Genomic DNA, 24,632 nt, shown 5'->3' on the forward strand with positions numbered 1-24,632 from the left:
TGTAGGTTATTCCATTTGATGATTTTCTGAAGACTGATTGATATGGAAGGTTAAAAAAAGTCAATATCGCATTGCGTACAATATTTACTTTCACAATTAACATTGTTGTCATGTAATTGTTTAATTTATTGCTACCAAAATGCTGTAGGGAGGGGAAAATTGATACTTGAGGCAATATGTTATATGGTTCTTGTGTGATGTTGCTAATTGAAAATGCTCTCTCTGCTATTGCTCATGACAGATTCCTAACCAACACTTGACCCAAGTGTTTTACAGCTGGAAATAATCTCTAGATGCAAATTAAGAAATAACAAAATCTTGGCCTTTCTACAGGATGTTTAATATGCAGATTTCACCCACCCTTCATTATACTCCAGTGAAATGCAAATGATAGCACTGTATTCTGCAATTGTGACTGTTGCTTGAACAAATAAATGGCAAAATCAATAGAAAAGTCAATGGTAGGGAATTAAAATATTGTGTTGTACTTAATCAGTAATTTTATAATGGAATCTTTTTCATAATCTGTGAACATTCTAATCACATCGTTCACTGAAAGGCCACCAGTCCTTAGTAAATGCAGTAAGCCTCTAGTTAGCTTGATACCACTGTGTCTTTACAAGCTTGGCATGTAATTTTTTCTTACTGGACAATGGTAGTGATATGTCCACAAGATGCACTGGAAAATAAAGTCCATGCTTTGCTTTACTTTGCTGCATCTTTATGTATAGTTCAAGAGCAGATAAAGGTAACTTTATTTTGATTTTTATAGAATGCTTTCTTCAGTCAACATGGTTGCAACACCAGCGACACTAATGCAAAATACAACAGCCGTGCGGCGCAGCTTTATAGGGAGAAGCTCCGATCACTGGCAGTTGCTGCGACTAGAAAATATGGGACTGAGGTAAGCATAATTTATTGCGAAAATGACCGACTAGAGTTCACTGCACAATGTACTTGAGTTTGGGAACATTCAGGGCTGACCAGGACTAGGGTGACCAGATTTTCAAAAGTCAAAGCTGGAACACATTGAAAAAGGCATTGGGAAGGTGGGGGGTTCCATGATGACTGAGATGTTGGGTGACCAATGGCAGGAGTCTGGTGGAGGGCCAATTGAAGGTAGGAGGTCATGTGATGACATCCCAGAATATATCCAACAGAGATGGGAGCCCTGTTCTGTAGATCTTGAATGACCGAGAATTGCTTTGTCAATTTAATTTTAACCCAATATCTCTTACCCTGCAACACACTTAAGACTTCAACAGACTATTTCAATACTATATCAGTGTGCTGTAATTTTACATATTGCATGCTACTCCTGTATAAACATCAATATGCAGTTAAATTATAGTAATTATGAATGAGTAACTCAGATCAGCATTGTCAGCAACACAACCCATTAGCTGAAGTTGAACACATGAGCAAACTGTGTTAGCATGTGACAGGAGGATTGTATTTATGAACATTTATCAATTCTAATTGAATATAATTTCTGCAAATATATATGCATTTGTACCTGGTACAGTAAGCCCTCTCGAGTTATCATTGCATTCTTGAAAATCACAATTTTAAGTGAATCATAGCTTCTTAGAGGAATCAGTGTTAAAGCCACACTGATTCGGACATTTCTCGCCCAATGAAAAACAATATAGGAGGTGAAATACCTGTATCATGTACATGCAGCACTGTGCATTTCTAGTTGAATTAACTTGCATACAAAAATGCATCACAAAATATAAAAGCAATGCAACATGGAATGCAGTTATTTTCTTTACAACTGTCCTCATCTCAGCTGGGCTACATCTAGTGGCAGAAGTTGTTTAGTTCAGGCAGCAGTTGGAAGTCCTGACTACCTGCACCAATCAACTTCTGCCACTTGATGGAGCCGAGGACTTGTGGCTTTGCTTCTGAATTTGCACTGGAGTGAAGCCAGCAGCAGGAGCCAGATGTTGGGAGCTGCTGAAGAAACGATCCTGAGGACTGACTAAAGAACAGGGCCGGGAGTCAGGGGGACCGGAAGAGGGACTGAGGGAAAGCATGGAAGCACTGGGAAAAGTGATATGAACTGACAGGCCACTGAAGAGGAAATCGCAAACGACGTTAAAGTGAAACTGGCATCGTTAAACGGATATACCAACACTATCTTCTTAAATATGTTAAAGTGAACGTGTTGCTCTGCCACTGTAGAAGCCAGACGGATCGGTGGGACAGGATCTTCCTACCTTTTGCCAAAAGTCATGACTTCACACTTGTGTGAGTTAGATTGTATCTAATATTTGTCTGCCCATTCTGCTTGTCTATACCTGCCCTTTTGTGTGAATTAGATTCCATCTAATATTTGTCTGCCCATTCTGCTTGTCTACACATGCTCTTTTGCAGCCGGTCGGTATCATCCTTACTGTTCTTTTTTGAAAAATATTTTTATTCTCCATTTTCACATTTTCTTCAGGATTTACCCCCCACCAACAAACAGTAAACGGTAACGAATACAATGTCAATCCCCCTACCAACAGCAATGATCCCATCCCCCCCCCCCCCCCCCCCCCCCAAACTAACCCTCCCAAGGAGGAAAAAAGAAAAAGGAATCGCCCCGGGCATGGTTAACATATATAGTCCACCTGCCCCCAAACCCCTCCTAATATTCGATGCCATCCAATCCCCGAAAGAGTACCGTGAATGGCAGCCATGAATTGTAGATACTCCCCCACCCCCCCTCCCAAACTCCTCCCCTCCACTTCCTCTTGTAAACTCCTCCCCCCAATCTCAGTTCCTTACCCCTACTTTTCACCCTGGCTAGACTCACCGAAACCTGTTCTTCCAGGCTCCGATGACCACAGCCCCTCCCCCACCTCACTCCTGTTCAACAGCCGGCTTAAACCGGCCAGCGTGGAGGCCCCCGTCCGGGTCTCCTTCGCCCTTGCCCGATCCCAGGAAAACCAAGAATTCTCCTTTAGCACACAACCTCCGCATACACACCCAAGCCCCAAAGAACCATCATTGCAAATGAAAGTTCCAACTCTTCCCTTGCCCAAATATGCAGCGTCAACTCATTTAGTGCATACACCAACATGCAGTGAAAAAATAAAGTTACATGAGGCTACATTGGTCCACGGCCCTTTCCCAGCCCCATTTCTCAATTCTGCCACAGTCCATCTGCCTTCGGAAACTCTTCCGCCGTCCCAAAATAAAAGTCCTTGGATTTGTAGGTCACCCTCAACTTAGCTGGATATACTATGCCACACTGCACCTTGCTGATGTACAGTGCCGCCTTCACCCGGCTGAAGGCAGCCCGCCTCCTCGCCAGCTCCACCGTAAAGTCCTGGTATATGCGTATACCAGCGCACTGCACTACTCGCTTCTGCTTTGCCCAGCACAGGACCTTCTCCTTCACGCTATACCTACGGAAATACACAGTTACTACTCTTGGCGGCTCACTCGCCTTTGGTATAGGTCTCCACGACCGATGAGCCCGATCCAGTTCGTATCAAGAGTGATCGTCCCCCTCCCCCAATAGCTCCGCCAACATCGTGGCAAAATACTCCGTCGGCCTCGGGCCTTCCACCCCTTCGGGCAGACCCACGATCCTCAGATTCTGCCACCTGGATTTGTTTTCCAGGTTTTCCATTTTGGCTCGCAGACTCTTGTTGGTCTCTTTCTCCTTCCGCAACTCCTTCCCCATCGAGGTGAGTTGATCACTGTGCTGCGATAATACCTTTTCCACTTCCTTCAGTGTCTCACCTTGCTCCCGCACCTCCGCCGCTGCGCTTTATACCGCCGCCCTCACCGGGGCAATTGCCTCCTCCACCAGCATTTTCAATACCGCCCCCATCACCTTCTTCATCGCTTCCATGTCTTTGTGAACTGTTTTTCATGTTCCACAACCATCACTTTGGTCATTTCTTCTGCTGTGAGCGATGCGGTTGGCCTCGAGTGGTTGGCCTCCAGTGTGCGGCTGCCTCTCTTCCCCCCCCCCCCCCCCCCCCCCCCCCCCCCCCCCCCCCCCCCCCCCCCCCCGCTGTCATTGACAAAGTTTGCTGTGTATTTCAATATCAAAGTCATTTTTACGCCAAATAAAGCAGTGGTCCTCACACTGACCCTTAAGGAATGCCATTGCTACTATCTTGCATTCTGAAAAAGAACCACTTACCACAGCTTGTTTTCTGTCTTGAAGCCAATTTAAAAAAAACCAGTCGACCTTTCTATGCCATGCCCTCAATTTTATTAATCAGCCTTTCGCGTCTCCTGAGATACTGAAGGAGGCAGTGTTCAAATGCAGCAAGACCGTGACAATATCCAGGCTGGGCTGGCAAGTGGTAAGTGACATTTGTGCCCCACAAGTGCCAGGCAATGTCCATCTCCAACAAGAGAGACTATCACCGCTTGACATTTGATGGAATTGCCATTGTTGACTCCCCCAGTATCAACATCCTGGGGTTACCATTGACCAGAAGCTGAACTGAACTGGCCGTATAAATTATGTGGCTACCAAAGAAGATCAGAGACTCTAACCCTGACTCCCCAAAACCCTTTCACTATCTATGTGACTCAAGTCAGGAGCATGATGGAATACTCTCCACTTGCCTGGATGAGTGCAGCTCCAAAACTCAAGAAGCTTGTAACCATCAAGGACAAGCAGCCCGGTTGATTGACACCCATCCACAAACAGTCATTCCCTCCACCACCAATACACTGTAGCAATTGTGTACCATCTACGAGATGCATTGCAGGAACTCACCAAGGCTCCCTAGGCAGCACCTCCCAAACCCACGACCACTAACGTCTAGAAGGAACACATGGGAATCTGGAAATTCCCCTTCAAGTCACTCACCATCCTGAGTTGGAAATGTATTGCCGTTCGTTCACTGGGTCAAATTCCTGGAACTCCCTCCCTAACAATACAATGGATGCACCTACACCACATGGACTCAAGCGGTTCAAGAAGGTAGCTCACCACCAGCTTCTCAAGGGCAATTATGGATGGGCAATAAATGCTAGCCTAGCCAGCGATGGCCGCATTCTATAAAAATTAATTTTTAAAAATGTAGTTCTTTTAACCATTCCAAACAATGGTGGTGATGCACATAGCTTGAAATTATTTGTAGAACAGCAGTTCTAAAGTAAAGTAAACTCTAAAAGCGGATGTTGGAATTTAATGAATTGGTGTTGTTCATGCTGGTGACGGGAGCATTCATATTGTCTCTTAACAAAAGAGCTGTGGCTGAAATGTGGATTCCTGACCGACTGAAGGTGTTTATATTGCTGACTCCTGCCAGACTGAAATGTAACTGTCCTCTTTATGTTCCCAAAAGTAAGAAAGTTAAATTAATAGAAAGTGGACATGGAGGATTTGTTTCTTAAGCATTTAAATTGCAAGGCCGGGGGCCAGGGAATTTTCATTCTTCTCACATGTCCATAAGGCTTATTCTCGAATCGACTTTTTCATTTTGAGTAGGGCGCTGATAGCGAGAGTAGAGGATACCGAGTATTTGGCAATAGCCATTTTGGACCACGCCCCGCATTAGGTGGACTTGGAGATGGGGGAGGAGAGGGACCAGCGCCCGCTGTGGCGCTTGGAGGTGGGGCTGTTGGCGGACGAGGAGGCGAGCGAGCGGGTCCGAGGAAGTATAGAGAGGTACTTGGAGACCAACGACAACGGGAAGGTCCGAGTGGGGATGGTATGGGAGGCACTGAAGGCGGTGGTGAGCGGAGAGCTGATCTCCATTAGGGCCCACAAGGAGCGGAGGGAGCGGGGGGAGAGGCTGGTGGGGGAGATGGTGAGGGTAGACAGGAGGTATGCGGAAGAGCCTGAGGAAGGATTGTTGAGGAAGAAGCGCAACCTCCAGGCCGAATTCGACCTGGTGACCACCAGGAAGGCGGAGGTGCAGTGGAGGAAGGCCCAGGGGACAGTCTACGAGTATGGGGAAAAGGCAAGCCGGATGCTGGCGCATCAGCTTCGGAAGCGAGACGCAGCTAGGGAGATCGGGGGAGTTAAGGACAGGGGAGGGAGCGTGGTGCAGAGTGGGGTTGGCATCAATGGGGTCTTCAGGGACTTCTACGAGGAATTGTACCGATCCGAGCCCCCACGGGAGGAGGGAGGGATGGGCCGTTTCCTGGACCAATTGAGGTTTCCAAAGGTGGAAGAGGGACTGGTGGCAGGACTGGGGGCTTCGATTGGGCTGGAGGAGCTGATCAAAGGGATAGGAAGCATGCAGGCGGGGAAGGCACTGGGGCCGGACGGTTTCCCGGTCGAATTCTATAAAAAATATTTGGACCTGTTGGGCCTGCTGTTAATTAGGACCTTTAATGAGGCAAGGGAGGGGAGGGCTTTGCCCCCGACGATGTCCCGGGCACTGATCTCCTTGATCCTGAAGTGGGACAAGGATCCCCTGCAATGTGGGTCTTACAGACCGATTTCCTTGCTAAATGTAGATGCCAAGGTGCTGGCGAAGGTCTTAGCCACGAGGATTGAGGATTGTGTGCCGTAGATCATCCATGAAGACCAGACGGGGTTTGTGAAGGGGAGAAAGTTGAACACTAATGTGCGGAGGCTTTTGAACGTTTTCATGATGCCGGCGAGGGATGGGGAGGCGGAGATAGTGGTGGCGATGGACGCTGAGAAAGCCTTCGATAGGGTAGAGTGGGGGTACCTGTGGGAGGTGCTGAAGAGATTTGGGTTTGCGGAGGGGTTTGTCAGGTGGGTTAGGCTGTTGTATGAGGTCCCGATCGCGAGTGTGGCCACAAATAGGAGGAGGTCCGAGTACTTTCGGTTGCACCGAGGGACGAGACAGGGGTGTCCCCTGTCCCCCCTGCTCTTCGCACTGGCGATTGAACCCCTGGCTATGGCACTGAGAGAGTCGAGGAACTGGAAGGGGTTGGTGCGGGGTGGGGAGGAGCATAGGGTGTCGCTTTATGCGGACGACCTGCTGCTGTATGTGGCGGACCCGGTGGGAGGAATGCCAGAGGTAATGAGGATCCTTAGGGAATTCGGGGACTTTTCGGGGTACAAGCTCAATATGGGGAAGAGCGAGCTGTTCGTAGTTCAGCTAGGGGATCAGGAGAGGGGGATTGGCGAGCTCCCACTAAAAAGGGCGGAGAGGAGCTTCAGATATTTGGGGGTCCAGGTGGCCAGGAGCTGGGGGGCCGCTGTCCTTGGCGGGTAGGGTGCAGTCAGTCAAAATGACGGTGCTCCCAAGGTTTTTGTGCCTGTTCCAGTGCCTCCCCGTGTTTATCCCGAAGGCTTTTTTCAGGCGGGTTAACAGGAGTATAATGGGGTTTGTGTGGGCGCGAGGGACTCCGCGTGTGTGAAGGGTGTTCCTGGAGCGGAGTAGAGATAGGGGGGGGGGGGCTGGCGCTGCCCAATCTCTGTGGGTACTACTGGGCCGCCAATGCGACATGGTGCGCAAGTGGGTGATGAAGGGGAGGGGGCTGCATGGAAGAGGCTGGAGATGGCGTCCTGTGTGGGTACGAATCTGGGGGCGCTGGCAACGGCGCCGCTGCCGCTCCCTCCAAGGAGGTATACCACAAGCCCGGTGGTGGTGGCGGACTTCAAAATCTGGGGGCAGTGGAGGGGGCATAAGGGGGAAGTTGGGGCCTCGGCGTGGACCCCATTACGGGTGAACCACCGGTTCGCCCCAGGAAGAACAGGTGGAGGGTTTTCGGGGTGGCACAGGGCAGGGATACGAATGTTGGGGGACCTGTTTGTGGACGGGAAGTTCTTGAGCTTGGCTGAGCTGGAGGAGAAGTACAGGCTCCCCCCGGGGAACACCTTCAGGTACTTACAGGTAAGGGCGTTTGCCAGACGGCAGGTGGTGGAATTCCCGCGGCTACTGCCACACACCGTACAGGACAGGGTGCTCTCGGGGGGGTGGGTGGGAGTGGGGAAGATCTCGGGAACTTACCAGGTGATGCAGGAGGAAGAGGAGGCCTCGGTGGTGGAGTTGAAAGGTAAGTGGGAGGAGGAGTTGGGAGAGGAGATCGAAGAGGGGACGTGGGCAGATGCCCTAGGGAGGGTGAATTCTTCCTCTTCGTGCGCGAGGCTCAGCCTCATGCAGTTTAAGGTGCTGCACAGGGCACACATGACTGGGACAAGGATGAGCCGGTTCTTTGGGGGTGAGGACAGGTGTGTTAGGTGCTCAGGGAGCCCAGCAAATCACACCCATATGTTCTGGGCATGCCCTGCGCTGGAGGAATTTTGGAAGGGCGTAGTGAGGACTGTGTCGAGGGTGGTAGGATCCAGGGTCAGACCGGGCTAGGGGCTTGCAATATTTGGGATGGCAGAGGAGCCGGGAGTGCAGGAGGCGAAAGGGGCCGGAATTCTGGCCTTTGCGTCCCTGGTAGCCCGGCGAAGGATTCTCCTTCAGTGGAAAGATACGAGGCCCCCAAGCGTGGAATCCTGGATCAGCGATATGGCGGGGTTTATTAAATTGGAGAGAGTGAAATTCGCCTTGAGAGGGTCAGTACAAGGGTTCTTTAGGCGGTGGCAACCGTTCTTAGACTTTCTGGCAGAACAATAGACATTGGTCAATGGCAGCAGCAGCTCGGGGTGGGGGGGGTTTACTTTATTTTTGTTTATGTTATTTACACTGGAGGGTCTGAGGGGGTGTATACACCTGTTGTGTTAAGTCGGGGTGTTAATGTTAATTTATTATTTATGTACAGCGGGGGAGGGGTTTGGGGGGTTGCTTTTTTAGGTTGTGTTTGTACTTAACCCTGTTGGGTTCTTTTTTCTTTCTCATTTTGTTATTGATATTTTATGAAAACCTTTAATAAAATTTTTTTTTTAAAAAAAGCATTTGAATTGAGATCAGGTAGTTTAGAAAGTGAGTTTCAGTGGATTCCTTGGGCACTTGGTAAACAAGACTTGGAAACACAGGATTTACACTCCCAGCGCGTCTCCACTTCACTCTGGGATCAGGCCCAACTCATGAATTACATTGGCCCTAAACTAACAGTGTAAATGTAACTTATGGAAATTAGGAATGCATCATCGTACTGATTTTCCATACCATTTGTTCTCTATTAATTAGCTTGCAGGTTATTTAATGTAAGTTGTTCTTTTGTGTACGTTTTTTTTACCCAAATGCTTGTTCCTTTTCCAGTCTTCAGTATTCATGAAGGATCAACATAAGGAATGCTGTAATTTTTCTTTTCCGTCACAATGGGTGTTCGCTTTCCAGAATTTTCTGTATTTATTTTTAAATTGATCACAGCTTTCTAAAGATTTCTGAAGAAGTGTGATACTGGACTCGAAACATTAACTCTTGTTTCTCCCTCCACAGATGCTGCCAGACCTGCTGAGTTTTTCCATCGTTTTCTGTTTCTAGTTTAGAGTTCAAACTGGAATGGAGAGAAACTCCAAACACGAATAAAAGCAAATGTTTGTCTTGAACATCAAAAGTAAAATTTGATGTGTTGCATGTTTTATTTTTAATTTTTTTTTAATATTGTTCAGCTGTGGGTCGATGATTCAGGAAATCCGCCCTTGTCACCTCAGAGTAAAGATGAAGACTTCTTTGCCTCACATACTACAGTAAGTGTTTAATTTGTTTCATAATTTATCAGAATGTGTTTTGTTGTTGAACGATTTCAGTTAGTTGAATGTACAAATTTGCTTTTCAGTATGAACCTAGGGGCTGGTTTGCTCTGGTGTGTGGTTTAAATCCTGTTCTGCTGTGAGGTAGGCTTGGGACTTGCCTCCTTTCCTGGCCCCTAGAATGTGTTTTGGTGGGCGCATCAAGGGAAATAATATTAAGATTCTTCAGGCTAAATGTTACATCCTCGAACTGCTACTACAAAGCTAGAAATCGGCTGATGAAAATGATTTTAGGGCATTTGACCAGCTGAACCTAGAAATGGATTAGAGGTTGATTAATCTGCTGAAAACAGTAGGCATTTGTTCGTAGAATTATGTTTGGGGTGGGAGAAAGTATTGAGTGGAGTGTCTTTGGGATTTGTTATTAAGTTTACTACAGAAACTACAGTTTCTAACATGTATTGAATTATTTGGATCCAAGAATTTAATCCAATTGATCAAATTCAGTTGACTAAGGGGGGTTAAACTCGACCCAAGGATCAGCTTGGAATCTACAGAAAGAGCTAGGCAACATATTTAATAGAAAATGAATGTATTATTAGTGCACAATAAACAAAAAATATGGAAGACACATGCACTCTATTGTATAAAGAAGACTGCAGAGACTCCTTGCTGATTGAATATATTGGATAATCAACAAAGCAGATGGAATAGTGAACGACATAACCAAAACAGTAGAGCACAGGTCAAAGCTGAGGCACCCAGGAGACATCTAAAGCATGAGAAGGAATGCAGGGAAGATTCACAACTCTGATCCATCGTGTCAAAGGCACAAACATGAACTTTTCATCCTTGCAAGCAGGTAACCTTGCAGAGGTCTGAAAGATGATGGAAGGTAAATCTGGAAAGCAGTTCAAACTAAATCCAATATCTTTCTTGGATGCTAGTTTTCTGGGACACAAGTCCATACTCATTCATGTGTGCTCTGCCTGATGGTGCTTCATCCAGTTGCTTACTGGTTAGTTTTTTGTCGGTGGTGGTTTGTCATTACCAGTCATTCACTTTCTAGGGGCTGGGAGAGGAGGCAGGTCCCAAGCCTACCTCACAGCAGAACAGGATTTAAACCTGTGCTGTTGCTGTTATCCTGAACCACACACACGAGAAAACCAGCCCCTAGGCTCATACTGAAAAGCAAATTTGTACATTCAACTAACTGAAATCATTCAACACATTTTAAGTGATGAATCCCCAAAATGACTGTTAGTACAGACACTATGGGTGGGAGAATCGGCGGGTCGCTGCGCGAGTCGCATCACGCCGCCCCGACACCTGCACACGATTCTCTCCCCCCCCCCCCCCCCCGACACCAGCGGCATGATCGCGCTGGGCCGCTCAGAGAATCGCCGCAAATGGCGAGCGGTGATTCTCCGGCCAGGATGGGCCGAGCGGCCGGCGAAAAAAATGACAGTCCCACCGGCGCCGTTCATCCCTGGTCGTTGCCGGCGGTAACTCTGCGGGAACGCTGGGGGGACAGCCTGTGGGGGGGTGGGGCCTCCGATGGGGTCTGGCCCGCGATCGGGGCCCACCGATCGGTGGGCTGCCCCCCCCCCCCCCCCCCACAGGCCTACTTCCTGGCGCGGCTGGCCCCTGAACACCGACCCCATGTTGGGCCAGGGACGGCGCGCGTAAGAAGTTTCCCGTGCATGCGCAGCATTGAGCTGCCCCAACTGCACATGCGCGGGTTGACGCGGCGCCCATTTGGCACCGCGTAAGGAGGCTGGATCAGCGTGAACCGCTTCAGCGCCGTGCTGGCCCAAATAGGTTGTGCCCGGGCCCTGTTCGCGCCGTCGTGAAACGCGACAGCGTTCACGACGGTGCGAACACTTGGCCTCAATATTGGAGAATCTCGTCCAGATAATCACCGTTTCTCCCCCCACAAATGTAATGTTAATTTTAGTTGAATGTACTTTTATGTTTGAAAAAGTTCCCCAAAAGCCTATCTCTGCTCTCCTTTCAGCTTTTAACATTTTGAAATGTATCTGTAGAATTTAAAATGCAATGTCAGAATATTGTTCCATACGATGATTAGTGATAGGTTTTTGTGCTGCATTCCTATATGAAGTGTTCCCACATTCAATAAAGTACACAGCACAGGCTCAGGTTTTTATAGGATTCATCGGACAAAAGTTAAGTCCTCTTGGGTGGGTTTGGCAGGGTGTTACTCGGCGGATGCAGCGCTGAGGTTCAGCCCACTATTCACCGGCATGTTGCTGGTTTTTTGGGTCTCGGGGAGTTTCTCCCCGCCGAGGCCACATCTGAGATTTCCTGCTGGTGAGGTGATCTTGTCAGCAGAAACAGCTCCTCGCAGATCAGAGTGTCATTTTTAACGGCAGCCCGAATGTCTCCACCTGCCCCCCTGCTTTCTGGACCACTCCCCTCCAATGGGCAAGTCCCCCGGGCCTGACCCCTGGCAGTGCCAACCCGGACCCAGGCAGTTCCACCCCAGCACCCTGGCAATTCCCAGGTGGCACTGCCAGGGTGCCCAGGCACCATGGTACCACCCTGCCCTGTCCCCAATCACCCAGGGGGTTTCTAAAGGTCTGCAAGACGGCCCGATGTGCCGTTATGCCTGATCCACGTTTGTAGAAACCAGTGCTAAACGGTGATATCTCGCAGGCACAACCGTTTACTCCTGGCGTCCATGTATTTAAATGAGGCTAATAGCTCATTTAAATATACATGTCTTCATCCAGCAAGTGCGAGATCCAGGTCGCAGCAAGCGGAGTGAGTCGGGGGACTTGATTGACCCAGATCCCCGCCGGGTACAACGCGGTAGCTGAATTGCACCCACAGTCTTTAAATACAGGTTGTTCCGCAGGTATTTCAAATTAAGATGACTTACTAATTAGAATTACAGAAAAGGTTTGTTGGTTCCTCTTCTGCAAATTGTTTTTCAGTGTTCAACAGTCAGTCTCGAGTAGAGGTAGTACGAGAGAGGCGTGTGAAGTCAGAATTATTTATTGGTGTATCAAGTCCTAGTGTTTGAACAACTATGAATATACTGGAATTCATTCCCCCTTGTCAACCCAAACTTAGCCTCCAGCGCCCTCAAGCTAGGGAAGCTCCCTTCAAGAACAAATCTCCCATCCGCTCAATCCCCGCTCTCCGCCATACCCGAAACCCCCCCGTCCAACCTCCCCGGGGCAAACCGATGGTTGTCACATATCGGGGACCAGACCAATGCTCCCGTTGCTCCCATGTGCCTCCTCCACTGTCCCCAGATCCGAAGGGCTGCCACCACTACAGGACTGGTGGAGAAGCGCGCCGGCGGGAACAGCAGAGGTGCCGTCACCAACACCCCCAGACTGGTACCCCTACATGAGGCTGCCTCCAACCGCTCCCAAGTCCACTCACCACCCACTTCCTTATCATGGCTATGTTAGCCGCCCAATAATAGCTGCTGAAATTCGGCAGTGCAAGCCCCCCTTCCCCCCCGGTTCCGCTCGAGCATCACCCTCTTCACTCGCGGGGACTTGCCCGCCCATACAAAAGGAATGTGGAATGAAAATGGGGGAGACACTGGAACACGAATAAGAACCTCGGGAGGACTGTCATTTTAACTGACTGTACTCTCCCAGCTAACGACAGCGGGAGCACATCCCACCTCCGGAACTCCCCTCACATTTGATCTACCAGCCGGGACAGTTTCACGACCCCAATCCCGCGCCACTTGTATTTCCAGGTGAACTGTTCCTATTTCTTATGGTCTTATGGAGGCTTTTAGGGAGGGAATCCTGCAGCTTTAGGCCGTGGCAGCTGAAACAATAACTTATCAGTTGCTGAGCAATTAAAAAGCGGATGCACAAGAAGCCAAAATGGGTGGACCACAGATATCACTGAAGATGCTCTGCCTGGAGTAGGTAACAGGGTTAGGAAGGTAGGGATTTGAAAAAAAGATCGAACTGAAGGGTTACTAATTGGGAGCCAATGTAGATTCAGTGAGCACATTAGAGAGATGATGGGTGAAGATAGAAAGGCAAGTTAGAAGTTGGGGAACAGAAGTTTGGATAACTTCAAGATATCAGAGGGTAGAATATAAAAAAAACATTCAGAAATTTATTGGAATAATAAAGTCGAGAGGTAACCGGTATGGATGAGTGTTTCAGCAGCTGAAGTGGGCAGAGGCGGGCAACATTATGGAGGTGAAAATAAGTGGTCATCTCGGTCAACTGCAACACTAAGGTTGCAAGCCGTCTGGTTCAGCTTCAGATGTTGCCATTGAGAAAGATGGGTTTGTGGCAGTCGTCAAAGACAACGGCTTCAGCCTTCCAATATTTAGTTTGAGGAAATATATTTATTTTTATTCTTACATGGCATGTGGGTGTTGCTGCATTTGTTGCCCATTCTTAATTGCCCTTGAACTGAGTGGCTTGCTAGGCCATAGCAGAGGGTAGTTACGAGTCAACTACATTTCTGGAGTGATATGTAGGTCAGACCATGTAAGGGTGGTAGATTTCCTTCCCCAAAGGACATTAGTGAACCAGATTGTTTTTTTATACCCCACGAAGATAGGTTTTATGGTCACCATTACTAAGACTAGGTTTCAGTTCCAGATTTTATTAGTTGAATTTAAATTCCACCAACTGCCCTTGTGGAATTTGATCCCATGTCCCCAGAGCATTAGCCTGACCTCTTGATTACTAATCCAGTGACATCACCACATCATCAAGTCCTCTAATTTCTGCTCATCGGTGTACAAATGTGAGGTTTTATAAGATTGTTGTGTTTTGAGGCTGTCTTTGTTTAGGGTAATATGGAGGAATGACAACAAGCTTGGGTGGCTTTGTTAAAGATTAGAAGAAGAGGAGGTAGGTGCAGGGATGGGGCAGGTCATCTTAATGGGAAATGGTGTAAGGTATTAATACTTTCAAACAATGACTGGAGCAGCTATACTGATGGTGGACAGACTGTTAGTCTCCAAGTCCCAGAGAGACAGAGCAGAGAGATGTAGTCAGCAAGTCTCTATTGATTGCCATACATAATGCAGCTGAGAGGTCAAGAGACCAAGGTTGAGAGGGTTTAACCAAAGCTGGAAGATTCACTTAGCTTTGGCTGGAGTATAAGTTTCTGATTGAAGTAGTGTTTGTTTTGTCAATGTTCTTTTAAGTTTGTGAGATACAATAAAAGCCGACTTTAAATCATCTTGTGTGATCCTAACACAATTAAAAAAAATATATATATATTTTATTGAAAATTGTTTCTAAACAACATTTTTCCCTCTTACAAACCAAACGGAACGATAACAAAAATAGAAATTTTTAACAATACACAAGTAACAAAACCCCATTATCTATTGACCTATACTAAACTAAACCCCCCCCCCCCCACTCTTCCCCCCCCCCCGGGTTGCTGCTGCTGGTCATCTGTCTTCCCTCTAACATTCCCTTAGGTAGTCGAGAAATGGCTGCCACCGCCTGGTGAACCCTTGAGCCGATCCTCTCAGGGCACACTTTCTCTGCTCCAGTTTAATAAACCCCGCCATATCGTTTACCCAGGCCTCCAGTCCAGGGAGTTTCGCCTCTTTCCACATAAGTAGGATCCTGCGCCGGGCTACTAGGGACGCAAAGGCCACGACATCGGCCTCTTTCGCCTCCTGCACTCCCGGCTCATCCGCAACTCCAAATAGAGCTAACCCCCAGCTTGGTTTGACCCGGGCATTCACCACCTGCGAGATCACTCCCGTCACTCCCTTCCAATATCCTTCCAGTGCCGGGCATGCCCAAAACATATGTGCGTGCTTTGCCGGGCTCCCGCCACACCTCCCACATCTGTTCTCCACTCCAAAGAACCTGCTCAATCTTGCCCCCGTTATGTGTGCTCTATGTAGCACCTTAAATTGAATCAGGCTAAGCCTGGCGCATGGGGAGGAGGAATTTACCCTGCTTAGGGCATCAGCCCACATACCCTCTTCTATCTCCTCCCCTAATTCTTCTTCCCACTTTCCCTTTAGTTCTCCCACCGACTCCTCCCCCTCTTCCCTCATCTCTCTGTAAATCTCTGACACCTTGCCCTCTCCGACCCACACCCCTGAAAGCACCCTGTCCTGTATCCCCTGTGTCGGGAGCAACGGAAATTCTCTCACCTGTTGTCTAGTAAACGCCCTCACCTGCATATATCTCAAGAAATTTCCCCGGGGTAACTTATACTTTTCCTCCAATGCTCCCAAGCTCGCAAAAGTCCCATCTATAAATAAATCTCCCACCTTCCTAATTCCCAACTGGTACCAGCTCTGAAATCCTCCATCCATTCTTCCTGGGGCGAACCTATGGTTGTTCCTGATAGGGGACCCCACCAGGGCTCCCCGCACCCCTCTCTGTCTCCTCCACTGTCCCCATATGTTCAGTGTTGCCGCCACCACCGGGTGCGTGGTATACTTTTTAGGTGAGAGCGGTAGCGGTGCCGTCACCAGCGCCTCTAAACTCGTCCCTTTACAGGACTTTCTCTCCAGTCTTTTCTACGCCGCTCCCTCCCCCTCCATCATCCATCTACGTATCATTGCCACATTGGCGGCCCAATAATAATCTCCCAAGTTCGGTAGTGCCAGTCCTCCTCTATCTCTACTACGCTGAAGGAACCCCCTCCTTACTCTCGGAACTTTCCCTGCCCACACAAAGCTCGTGATGCTCCTATCTATTTTATTAAAAAAGGTCCTGGTGATTAATATAGGGAGACATTGAAATACAAATAAGAACCTCGGGAGGACCATCATCTTAATTGCTTGCACCCTGCCCGCCAGCGATAAAGGCTGCATGTCCCACTAAAGGCTGCATGTCCCACCTCTTGAAGTCCTCCTCCATTTGTTCTACCAGCCGTGTCAAATTAAGTCTGTGCAAGGTTCCCCAGCTCCTAGCGATCTGAATCCCCAGGTATCGGAGGTTTCTTTCCACTTTCCTTAACGGTAAGCCTTCTATCTCTCTACTCTGGTCCCCTGGATGTATCACAAATAGTTCACTCTTCCCCATATTTAGCCTATACCCCGAGAATTCCCCGAACCTCCTCAAAATTCGCATAACCTCTGTCATCCCCCCCCGCTGGGTCCGACACGTATAACAATAGGTCATCCGCGTATAACGAGACTCGATGTTCTTCTCCCCCTCTAATCACCCCTCTCCATTTCCTGGAGTCTCTCAGCGCCATGGCCAGAGGTTCAATTGCCAACGCAAACAACAATGGAGACAGTGGGCATCCCTGTCTTGTTCCCCTATATAATCGGAAATACTCCGATCTATGTCGACCTGTAACTACGCTTGCCGTTGGTGCCCCATAAAGAAGTCTAACCCAACGAATAAACCCGTTCCCAAACCCAAACCTCCTTAACATTTCCCATAAATACTCCCACTCCACCCTATCAAATGCCTTCTCTGCGTCCATTGCTTCCACTATCTCTGCCTCCCCCTCCACTGGGGGCATCATTATCACCCCTAATAGTCGTCGCACGTTAACATTCAGTTGTCTCCCTTTTACGAACCCTGTCTGGTCTTTGTGCACCACCCCCGGGACACAGTCCTCTATCCTCGATGCCAGTACCTTTGCCAGCAACTTGGCGTCCACGTTCAATAGTGAAATAGGTCTATAGGACCTGCACTGCAACGGATCTTTGTCTCTCTTCAAAATTAGCGATATCGTCGCCTCCGACATCGTCGGGGGTAGAGTCCCCCCTTCCCTGGCCTCATTGAACGTCCTCGCCATCAACGGGGCCAACAAGTCCACATATTTTCTGTAGTATTCCACCGGGAACCCGTCCGGCCCCGGAGCCTTCCCTGCTTGCATGCTTCCCAGTCCCTTAATAACCTCATCCACCTCAATTGGCGCCCCCAGGCCTGCCACCTCCTGCTCCTCCACTTTCGGGAACCTCCATTGGTCCAGGAACTGCCGCATCCCCTCCTCTCCCTCTGGGGGCTGAGACCTATACAGTTCCTCATAAAAGGTCTTAAACACCTCATTTATCTTTCCTGGCCTTCGCACAGTGTCTCCCCTTTCATCCCTAATTCATCCTATCTCCCTCGTTGCTGCCCTCTTTCGCAGTTGGTGCGCCAACAGGCGACTAGCCTTTTCCCCATATTCGTACCTCCTCCCCTGTGCCTTCCTCCACAGTACCTCCACCTTTCCGGTGGTCAGAAGGTCAAACTCGGTCTGGAGTCGCCTCCTCTCCCTGTACAGCTCCTCCTCCGGGGTCTCTGCAAATTCCCTGTCCACCCTTAAAATTTCCCCCAGTAATCTATCCCTTTCCTTGGCCTCTGTTTTCCTTTTGTGGGCCCCAATGGAGATCAGCTCTCCTCTGACCACCGCTTTTAGTGCTTCCCAGGCCACTCCCACAGGGACCTCGCCGTTGTCATTGACCTCCAGGTATCTCTCAATACACCCCCTCACTCTTGCACACACTCCCTCATCCGCCATCAGTCCCACATCTAATCGCCAGAGTGTTCTCTGCTCCCTGTCCTCTCCTACTTCCAGGTCCACCCAATGTGGGGCATGATCCAAAACCGCTATGGCTGAGTATTCAGCTTCTTCCAACTTGGGGATCAACGACCTTCCTAAAACAAAAAAATCTATCCGGGAGTACACTTTATGGACATGGGAGAAGAAGGAATACTCCCTAGCCCTAGGTCTAAGCAATCGCCATGGATCCACTCCCCCCATTTGGTCCATAAACCCCTTAAGTACCTTGGCCGCTGCCGGCCTTCTTCCGGTCCTTGAGCTGGATCTATCTAGCCCCGGGTCCAGCACTGTATTGAAGTCCCCTCCTAAAATCAAATTTCCTGCCTCCAGGTCCGGAATACGCCCCAGCATCCGTCTCATGAACTCCGCATTGTCCCAATTTGGGGCATACACATTAACCAACACGACCTCCATTCCCTCCAGCCTACCACTCACCATTACATATCTACCTCCGCTATCTGCTACGATGTTCTTTGCTTCAAATGCTACCTGTTTCCCCACCAAAATGGCCACCCCTCTGTTCTTTGCGTCCAGTCCTGAGTGGAACACCTGTCCCACCCATCCTTTCTTTAGCCTAACTTGGTCTGCCACCTTTAGGTGCGTCTCTTGGAGCATAGCCACGTCTGCCCTTAGTCCTTTCAAATGCGCGAGCGCTCGGGCCCTTTTTATCGGCCCATTCAGGCCTCTCACGTTCCACGTGATCAGCCTCACTAGGGGGCTACCTGCCCCCTCCCGTGTCGACTAGCCATTACCTTCTCTAGGCCAGTCCCATATCCCGCCTCCGCGCTCCCGCTCGCTCCCCCAGCGTCGCACACCGTCCCCGACCACCCACTCTTTAGCCATTCCCTTTTGGAATTCCGCAGCAGCAACCCAGTTGTCCCCCCCCCCCCCCCCCCCCCCCCCCCGCTAGATCCCTATCTAGCATGATTGCTCCCACAATATCACTTCCGTAAGTCAGCTGACTTCAACTGATCCCGGCTACTCCTGCTCACTCCTTGAACCCCCCAGTGTGAGGGAACTCCCTTGCGCCTGTTTTCCCGCCTTATTCTTTCTGGCACGGGAACATCCCTTTACCTGACCCGCCTCTTCTGGCGCAGCTCCCTTTCCCCTCCCCCTCCCCTTCCCCATTCTCCGACTATGTCCCGTCTTTCCCCCCTCACCGGCGCCCACATTTCCCCAGTGTCCCCCCCCTTCCCTATTTACTTCTCGAGTAACTTTCACCATAACATTAACAAGAACAATAACAATTCCCTGCCGCATCAGTCCCTCAATTCCGGTCCAGTTTCTCTTCTTTAATAAAGGTCCATGCTTCCTCCGCCGTCTCGAAGTAATAGTGTCTCTCCTGATACGTGACCCATAGCCTTGCCGGCTGCAGTATCCCAAACTTCACCTTCGTTTTGTGCAAAACCTCTTTGGCTCAGTTGAAGCTCGCCCTCCTTCTCGCCACCTCCGCACTCCAGTCCTGGTATATCCGTACCACCGCATTCTCCCATCTGCTACTCCGCACCTTTTTAGCCCATCTCAGGACCACTTCTCTGTCCTTGAGGCGGTAGAATCGCACGATTATCGCCCTCGGTGGTTCTCCCGCTTTTGGTCTTCTCGCCGGGATCCGACCTGCCCACTCCACCTCCATGGGGCCCGCAGGGGACTCAGCACCCATCAGTGAGCTCAGCATCTTACTTGCGTACGCTCCACAGTCCACTCCTTCCACACCCTCAGGGAGACCTAGTATCCTAAGGTTCTTCCTTCGCGCTCCGTTTTCAAGGGCCTCGACCCTTTCAGCACACTTTTTATGAAGTGCCTCATGCGTCTGAGTCTGAATCGCCAGGCCCAGGACCTCGTCCTCAATACCTGACACCTTCGGCTCCACCACGCGGAGCTCAGTCTCCTGGGTCTTTAAAGTCTCCTTCAGCCCCTCAATTGCCTGTAGCATCGGGGTCAGTACCTGTTTCTTCAACAGGTCCACGCACCGTCTCACGACCTCGTCCTGCTCAGGCCCCCATGCCGCCTGCGATTTCTCCGCCGCCATTTTGTTCTCCTCTCCCTCTGACCTTATGGTTGAAGATTCTTCGGGCTGCAGCTGCCGCCGCCGGTTTTTTCCTCCGTCGTTCGGGGGGACTCCCTTCCCACACACCCCACACCGGGTTGCTCGGCCGAAAAAATTCCCGTTGGGGCTCTTAAAAGAGCCCGAAGGTCCGTCGGAGCTGGAGCCGCCGAAACGTGCGGCTAGCTCATCCTCGCCGCAACCGGAAGTCTGGATCCTAACACAATTGACTGGAAGTTGGAATTTTGTTGTAAAAGTTAGCAGTCTCTATGGGGATTGTTATTGTAACATAATTGGATGTCTGATAAACAACCATGACAGTTTAGGGACACTGGAGGGGAAGATCGAGATGGTAACGAGGTCACGTTACTGGGTGCTGTCAGATATCCTGTGGAAACTGATGTGTTTTGTATGCAATCTCTCCAAACAGGTTTTTATTCATCCTTGTATTTTTCCCAGTGAACCTCTTCTCCCTGTAGAATCTGGACTCCACTTTCCTCCCATCATTTCACTTCACTTTTGGCTTCTTTACTAAGCCATCATGATTCACAACTCCCTAGTTTTAGCCTAATGGTTTTAGTTGAACATTTATATCCTGAAACCTGACATTAAATCTTTAAAGGTGTTCCAGTAGCTGAACTGTGGGCAGTATTCTTCCCCCCCTCCCGGTGGGAGAATCGCTGGGGCGCCGCGCGAATCGCGCCATGCCGCCCTGACCCCCGCACGCGATTCCCCCCCCAGAAACCAGCGCCGCGAGAATCACCGCGAGCGGCGATTCTCCAGCCCGGATGGGCCGAGCGGCTGCGCGTAAACGGCCTAGTCCCGCCGGCGCCGTCCACACCTGGTCGCTGCCGGCGGGTACTCGTTGTGAAGGTTTGGGGGGGGGCGGCCTGTGGGGAAGGGAGGGGGGCTTTGTTCCCGGGGGGGGGGGGGGGCCTCCGGTGTGGCCTGGTACGCGATAGGGACCAACCGATCGGCATGCCGGCCTCCGTCGGCGAGCCTCCTTTCATCCGCCATGTTTGTGTGGCGCGGCCTGGGGGAGGACGGCCACCGCGCGTGCGCTAGTTGGCGCCGGCCCAACTGCGCATGCGCAGGACGCAAGACGCCGCGTCTCTGCCGCCGCGCTGAGGCCCCGCCCCTGTAAATCACACAACGCCCCTGCTAGCTCCACGGACGGGGGAGAATAGGGGTCTGGGAACGGGCGCCGAAGCAGGAGTAAAACACTCCGGTTTTTACTCCGGTGTCGGCACTTAGACTCCCGTTGGGAGAATCCCGCCCTATATCCAAAGAATTTAGTCTTGTTTGAATAAAAATCGGCTGTTTTATATACCTGGCTTATGGGTTTTTTCTGTGTGACCCAGCCCATTCATGGCTTCTGTTTCCCAATGGTACATTGTCTGGGGTCACTTAAGAATACAAGGTCAACTGAGCACTTCAGGGTTGAGAAATAGTTGTGCATTTATTTACTGTTTTTAAAAATAAATTTAGTGTACTCAGTTCATTTCTTTCCAATTAAGGGCAATTTAATGTTGCCAATTCACCTGCCCTGCATATCTTTGGGTTGAGGGGGTGAAAGCCATGCAGACACTGGGAGAATATGCAAACTCCACACAAACAGTGACCCGGAGCTGGGATCGAACCTGGGTCCTCAGCGCCGTGAGCAGCAGTGTTAACCACTGCACCACTGTGCCACCCTATGCATTTACTGACTCTAAACCACTTGAATTTTCCTAATTTTATATTAAGTTCGAGTCAACCATTTCCGGTTCCCACTCGGAGATGAGGAATATCAAAGTGCACTGAGAGTTTGACAGACAAATAGCACAAGGGAGGAAAAGAGTAATGTATGATTAGAGTAAGAGGGAATGCAATAGTGTCAAAATTCAGTTTCCTGTGAATGTGTGAAGTGTGTAAATAAGATTGTTGAATTGTAGGTGTGGATGTCTATGTGGAAATATGATGTGGCCACTAATGAGGATTTGTCTCAAAACAGAGCAGGCCTGGGATAGTTGGAAAATATGGGGAAGGAAAGAAAGGAGGCGAGGCGGCAGTATTGATTAAGCAGAACATGAGAGCGAGGATGTTCTTGCGCGGTCTAGGACAGAATCTATTTTGTTAAAGCTAGAAGAGATACCATTACACCAGTGGGTGTATTCTATAGCCAACTCGTGGGAAAGATAAGGAGGAACAAATCTGCAGGAAATTACAAGAGTTGCAAGAATAGTAGTTATAATGGGGGACTTTTTTTCATAATCTAGACTGGGATAGTCATAGCGGAAAAGACCGAAAGGGGCAAGAGTTTCTAGAGTATGTCTTAAGTTATAGTTAGCTATGGATAAGGATAAGGAGCAATCCAGAGAAAAAAATATTAATTTAGGAGTGCCAGCTTGAGTTCGAATCTGTCCCAGATAAATTGGAATCAAAGGGGCAGGGGGACTGGAAATTCTCTCCCAAAGTCAATGGACCTTTGGCTGCCTCACCAAATCTTTTGTCCTGCCCACACAGGCAGGATCAGAACGTTCTGGCAGACTAAACTGCAACTGAACAATGGGCTGTTTCAAAGAGGAGATAGTTTGTGTACAGTCAAGGTATATTCGCATGAAGGGGACGGGTAGAGCAAACAACCCTCACAATGAAAGAGATGGAGTAACATGAAATGAAAAAAGGTGTCCATGGTGGATGTCAGGTGGATAATATAATTGAGAACCAGGCTTGAATACACAAGGTTCAGAGGAGGAGTTTTAAAACAAAGGAGAGGGAAAGAGATAGTATGAGAAGAGATAGGATCTAGTATGAGTAGCTACCATAAAGGAAATTCCTAAATTTTCTATAGGCATTTAAATAGTAAGAGGGTGGCAAACGGAAGGATGGGGCCAATTTGAAACCAAAAATGGGGATTTATGCATGGTAGCAGGGGTGTGGATGAGGTGCTAAATAAGTACTTTGCCTATTCAAGGCTGCCCAAGTCATAGTGCAGGAGGAAGTAGTTGAGACCCTGAATGGGCTAAAATTTATAAAGAGAAGGTATCAGTTAGGCTGGCTGAACTTCAAATTGAAAAGTCACCAGGACTGAATGAGATATTCCCCTCATTGGTGGCGTGATAGCATAATGGGTAGCACTGGTGCTTCACAACGCCAGGGTGGTTACATAGAACATACAGCGCAGAAGGAGGCCATTCGACCCATCGAATCTGCACCGACCCATTTAAGCCTTCACTTCCACCCTATCCCCGTAACCCAATAACCCCTCCTAACCTTTTTTTGGTCACTAAGGGCAATTTATCATGGCCAATCCACCTAACCTGCACGTCTTTGGACTGTGGGAGGAAACCGGAGGACCCGGAGGAAACCCACGCAGACACTGGGAGAATGTGCAGACTCTGCACAGACAGTGACCCGGCGGGGAATTGAACCTGGGACCCTGGCGCTGTGAAGCCACAGTGCTATCCACTTGTGCTGCCCACAAAGGGCAGGTTCGATTTCCGGCTTGGGTCACTGTCTGTCTGCACGTTCTCCCTGTGTCTGCGTGGGTTTCCTCCGGGCGCTCCGGCTTCCTCCCACAAGTCCCAAAAGACATACTGTTAGGCAATTTGGACATTCTGAATTCTTCCTCCGTGTACCGAACAAGCGCTGGAATGTGGCAACTCAGGGCTTTTCACAGTAACTTCATTGCAGTGATAATGTAAGCCTCCTTGTGACAATAAAGATTATTATCATGTTTGGATGCAAGGGTGGAAATTGCAGAGACATTGACCATAATATTCCAATCCTCCTTGGATATAAGGGTAGTGCCATAGGTCAGGAAGGTTTAAGGATAAGTCAACACCTGGAGGCCAATCATTTTAACTGTGGTGCGAAAGCTTTTAGAATCAATAATCTGAGACAAAATTAACTTGTCACTTGAACAAATGTGAAGTAATTAAGGAAAGCCGGCATGGATTTGTTAAGGGAAAATTGAGTCGAAGTAGCTTCTTTGATGAAGTTGATGATCAATGTGGTGTACATGGATTCTAAAAAGGCATTTGATAAATTGCCACATTGTTGGCGTGTCAGCAGAGCTAGAGCCCGTGGCACAAAGGCAGGATGGATATAAAATTGGCAGCGTGACAGGAAACAATAGTTGTGAACAATTATTTTTTGAACTGGAAAAAGGTTGTAATATTGTTTCCCAGGGCTGGGTGCACGGACTCTGGCTTTTCTTGGTAACTATTAATGGTATGACAGTTGGGTGTTCAGGGCACAATTTCAAAATTGGTTTCTAGCACAAAACCTGGAAATATTGTGAACAGTGAGGAGCATAGTGAAAGACTTCGAGGGGGCATGGACTGGAGAAGTGGGCAGACAAGTAGCGGATGAAATTTAGTGCAGAGAAATGTGAAGTGATTCATTTTGGTGGGAATAAAGAGGAGAGACAATATAAGTTAAACGGTTCAAATTTAAAGTGGACTGAAGGAGCAGTGAGACCGAGGGGCATATGTGCACAAATCATTGAAAGTTATGGGGTGATTGAGAAGGGGGTTAATAAAACAAATATGATTGTTCGCTTTATGATAGGGG

The 24,632-nt window shown here is 49.1% G+C and overlaps 1 protein-coding gene across 3 annotated transcripts in view; it reads left to right on the top strand.

Annotated features, from left to right (window-relative positions):
- LOC140396271 (ADP-ribosylation factor GTPase-activating protein 3-like) overlaps positions 1–24,632 on the top strand; it is a 91,077-nt gene that overhangs the window by 26,660 nt on the left and 39,785 nt on the right. For all 3 annotated transcript variants that reach the window (XM_072484656.1, XM_072484658.1, XM_072484657.1), the window contains exons 4-5: positions 773–904; positions 9,452–9,529. In XM_072484656.1, the coding sequence (XP_072340757.1) occupies positions 773–904; positions 9,452–9,529 (210 nt within the window). The remainder of the gene's footprint in view (positions 1–772; positions 905–9,451; positions 9,530–24,632) is intronic.

The sequence above is a fragment of the Scyliorhinus torazame genome, chromosome 19, assembly GCF_047496885.1.
Source record: "Scyliorhinus torazame isolate Kashiwa2021f chromosome 19, sScyTor2.1, whole genome shotgun sequence".
NCBI classification, from domain to species: Eukaryota; Metazoa; Chordata; class Chondrichthyes; order Carcharhiniformes; family Scyliorhinidae; genus Scyliorhinus; species Scyliorhinus torazame.